The 4,544-nt window shown below is 39.6% G+C and overlaps 1 protein-coding gene across 1 annotated transcript in view; it reads right to left on the bottom strand.

Annotated features, from left to right (window-relative positions):
- The window catches only part of LOC107710522 (protein Smaug homolog 2-like), a 20,703-nt gene that overhangs the window by 7,038 nt on the left and 9,121 nt on the right, over positions 1 to 4,544 (bottom strand). Inside the window, exons 8-12 of the mRNA XM_016515308.1 lie at positions 3,826 to 3,911; positions 3,633 to 3,745; positions 2,053 to 2,257; positions 1,170 to 1,296; positions 581 to 664 (exon numbers count right to left, since the gene is read on the bottom strand). Of these exons, the coding sequence (XP_016370794.1) occupies positions 581 to 664; positions 1,170 to 1,296; positions 2,053 to 2,257; positions 3,633 to 3,745; positions 3,826 to 3,911 (615 nt within the window). The remainder of the gene's footprint in view (positions 1 to 580; positions 665 to 1,169; positions 1,297 to 2,052; positions 2,258 to 3,632; positions 3,746 to 3,825; positions 3,912 to 4,544) is intronic.

The raw sequence follows: 4,544 nt of genomic DNA on the forward strand, positions 1-4,544 counted from the left end.
GCTGTGATTGGGTAGCGAGGGATGAATCTGCACTGTGATTGGGTAGCGAGGGATGACGGTGTGCTGTGATTGGGTAGCGAGGGATGAATCTGCACTGTGATTGGGTAGCGAGGGATGACGGTGTGCTGTGATTGGGTAGCGAGGGATGAATCTGCACTGTGATTGGGTAGCGAGGGATGACGCTGCGCTGTGATTGGATAGCGCAGGATGACGCTGCGCTGTGATTGGGTAGCGCGGGATGACGCTGCGCTGTGATTGGGTAGCACGGGATGACGCTGCGCTGTGATTGGGTAGGACAGGATGATGCTGCGCTGTGATTGGATAGCGCGGGATGAATCTGCGCTGTGATTGGATTGGGTAGCGCGGGATGACGCTGCGCTGTGATTGGGTAGCGCGAGATGCTGCGCTGTGATTGGGTAGGACAGCATGATGCTGCGCTGTGATTGGGTAGGACAGCATGATGCTGCGCTGTGATTGGGTATTCTGCGCTGTGATTGGGTAGCTGTGATTGGGTAGCGAGGGATGACGCTGCGCTGTGATTGGGTAGCGCGGGATGACGCTGCGCTGTGATTGGCTGTACCTCCTAAGGCATGCTCTGTCATGCTGAGGCACAGAGACTCCAGCGTGGGGTTGATCTCCAGATCCGTCCCCGGAACTTGGCATTCTGGGAATGAAAACAAGAGCATGTGATCAATGTCAGGGTGAGCGCTCACAGGCCTTGTGTCCAGCTTACAGAGGCAGCGCGAGTAAACATTGCACGGCAAAATTCATAATGGTTAGTATTATGTTTTAAAGGCTGAGATGTGAGGTTGATCCTTTTATAAAACTTTTGTCAAGACTTCTATTATGTAAACATGTAGTAACAATGTAAGTCACTCAACCTTCTTTGTTCATTTAAAATCTGGCAGTCATTGTTAATGTCATTATTTTAACATTTATGCACAATGCTGCTAATTTTATTTGTTGTTTAATGGTTTTTAATTAGTGCTGGGCAATAATTAATCGCAATTAATTGGATCCAAAATAAAAGTTTTTGTTTATATTGTGCACTGTGTATATTTATTATGTACATATAAAGACACACACATACAGTATATATTTTGAAGATATTTACATGTATTTATATTATATAAGCTGAAGCAGCGTCTGTGGATCAGGTGTGTCAGTACCTTGTTGCTGGAACAGGAGCATGGTCTGAGGAGACGTGTGAACAGGAAGTGAATGAGTTCTCTGCACCGAACTTCTGCTCTGGCTCGGCATGCTGTTACTGCCTCCAGGATTCCCAAACCACAGATTCTGAAACACACCATCACACCAACCACTGTCAGCTACTTGAGAACCAGGCTCTGTCTCTGATTGATAGTTTAGAGTGTTTTATCCAGTCGAAGCTCTTTTAGTGTAATTGTACAAACGTCCAGCTTCAGCTGGAGCTTCTCGTGTCAAATCTTGACTGATTTTGATCAAGTAAAGGTCAGAATAACTGCAGTAATATCTCCAGATGAACACTTACTGGACTGAAGCAGCTCAGCTTTACTTGATTCTCCATCAATCATGTTTTAGAGTCTCAAATCTGATCCTCAGGATCTTTTGAGGAGCGTTTGTTTCCAGAAGCTTTACTTTCACTGTTCCTCAGCGGAGGAATGATCTTCACAAGCCTCCAGAACATCTCACATCTTCTGAGGAGCCTTTATTTCTTCAGCTCTCAATCACTGCATTATATGTTTGGAGCATTTCAGTCTCATCTTACTGAGACAGATTACTGCAGATATAGAGCGACCGCTGATATTTAGATCAGTTTATGTCAGTATCTGCTGTACTGTTAGAAAGATCTCATTGATTTACATCACAAGCATCAGAATTTCATCATAAAAATATCAACATCTGCAGCAAATTCATATTTTTGCTCAGTTTGAGTCTCTGAATAAAATTGCGCTGTTTTTCCTCCATATTCTCACTGTATCAGACTATATGAGCCAGAAAAGCCTGATGGATCAGATATGATGCTCAACACACCTGCAGTGTTGTGTGAGTATGTAGTGGTGTGTGTGTGACCTGTCGGCCCTGTGTGCTGACGGCGGGGGGGTTAGCGAGCGTGTGTCGCGGCGATGCTCCGGTCAGACCGCTGCTCATCAGCCCCATGCGTCCGGCTGGAGGAGCTCCTCGCGGGGGCATCTGGAAGGGCCTCTGGCCCCGGCGGCCCAAACCTGCGCTCACAGATCCAGCTGTGGGCAGAGAGTTGGATCCGTACTGCTGCCAGCTGCACAAACACACGGAGCCATTAAACCACTGATCTATATATAAATGACTGGATCACTCACTGCCTTCTAAACTGCTGACAGCCGATGAAGCCACGGGAAGTGTTCAAACCACCATCTTACTAAATATTAAACATGAGCATATATCTGGTAGTAGTACCGGAAATTAATTAGAATATACAATGAATAATAAAAGCCTCTGTTACTGTACTGCTCTGTTGTATTGTAATTCAAAGCTTACCATGCATCATCTTGGAAATAAAGCTTCATATCTTTAAGTCCGTAGCACAAAACCAGTCATAAGGGTACATTTTGTGAAATTGAGATGTATACATCATCTGAAGCTGAATAAATAAGCTTTCCATTGATGTATGGTTTGTTAGGATAGGACAATATTTGGCTGAGATACAACTATTTGAAAATCTGGAATCTGAGGGTGCAAAAAAATCTAAATATTGAGAAAATCATCTTTAAAGTTGTCCAAATTAAGTTCTTAGCAATGCATATTACTAATCAAAAATGAAGTTTTGATATATTTACAGTAGGAAACTTACAAAATATCTTCATGGAACATGAGCTTTACTTAATATCCTAATGATTTTTGGCATAAAAGAAAAATCTATAATTTTGACCCATACAATGTATTGTTGGCTATTGCTACAAATATACCTGTGCTAAATTAATTTAACGTTTAAATCATTACCTGCTTCAAAATTAATGCCGTTAACAAAATCATTGTTGAAACATTTGCAGTTAGTGTCTACTGTACGAATAAAAACACTAACAAAATTACATAAACAGTGAATAACTGTACAAGGCGAATGAAAGTATGTGTGTAATATAACAGAGCATAACTCTTCATTCAGATTTCAGAATTAGCACTTTTCAATTGTAATACATATGTTCCGTTCATACGTTCATCTGATATTCTCTACTGTAATGTATATGAACGTAACTTTTTCATAAGCAGGGGAAATTCCTGTTTATGTACAGAATGTACAGGGATACTTCAGATTTAAATACGCTGACTTGTTAGGTGACGTTTTCTCATTAAAATCGAACGGTTTCCTATTAATTCAATAGAATGTATGGGAATACTAGGGAAGACAAATACACAAATTAATATTATAAAGCGGAGAGTTCCGGTCCTTGATTCTGATTGGCTGAGCCGCGTTCGAAGCTGTTGTAAATGACTCTACAAAGTAACATACACCTTTGTTTACGTTTGTGTGTTGCTCGGCAACCACTTTGTTGCAGCCACAACTGATTCTGAGGAGCTACATTGTTTGGTGGAAGAATACTGTTTTTATTAATATCATTACACTTTGGCTTCACGGGGCTTATTGCTTTAATAAATACAATACACAATACACGCACCCTCTCCGGTACACGCCGCTGTCCATCACGGTCTTCCGCGGGAAGAGGCGGAGCAACTTCAGAACCTGCTGTTTCCATGACAACAGCCGCTTCCTCTGCGTCTCTGTAAACGCCTGACAAACACACACTCATGACGAGCCTTGCTAGACAGCGTCAGCATCGACACGAGCGTCAGTAATGAAGCGCGTCTCACCTCGTGGGTCAGGCATTTCTCTATGAGCTGCAGGTAACAGCTGATGTTCTCCTCGTCCGGTCTGGACACCAGCAGCTGCGTACAAACTGAACACACAGAGAACCTCAGCACACACAGAGCAGATGCACACGGGGTTATTACAGTTAACTAAAACTAAACCATACTTGAAATAAATTAAAGTGTGAATAAAATATAAAACGCTTTAACTTCTATTAAAATAACTAAAATCTGAAATTACAATTAATAATAAAAAAGTATATAGACATTTAAAAAAAAAAAAAAGTACAAACACAAAACAACAAAATTAATATTTAAAACTAAACCATGAAAAAAAAAAAAAAAACTGTTAAATGACTTGAAATAAATTAAAACGTAAATAAAAGAAAAGAAAATACCAAAACCTTAAACATAAAAAAAAAATAATGAAATTAATAGTTAAATACTATATTTATTTAAATAAAACATATTTCATAAAATTTCTTGAATCCGCATTAACTTGTTAATTGTGAAAACAATTAAATATCAGTGTTATTTTAGTATCATTGAGATATTATAGTTTTTATTATTATTTTGAATTTTATTTTCATTTTAAAATATCAGGAACTTTGTTGTGCATTTTGTAATTTTTAGTATTTGTTATATATTTCTATATAGTTTTAATTAGTGCTGTCAAATGATTAATCGCATCCAAAATAAGTTTTTGTTTACATAATATATGC

The sequence above is a fragment of the Sinocyclocheilus rhinocerous genome, unplaced genomic scaffold, assembly GCF_001515625.1.
Source record: "Sinocyclocheilus rhinocerous isolate Xijiao unplaced genomic scaffold, SAMN03320098_v1.1 scaffold867, whole genome shotgun sequence".
Lineage (NCBI taxonomy): Eukaryota > Metazoa > Chordata > Actinopteri > Cypriniformes > Cyprinidae > Sinocyclocheilus > Sinocyclocheilus rhinocerous.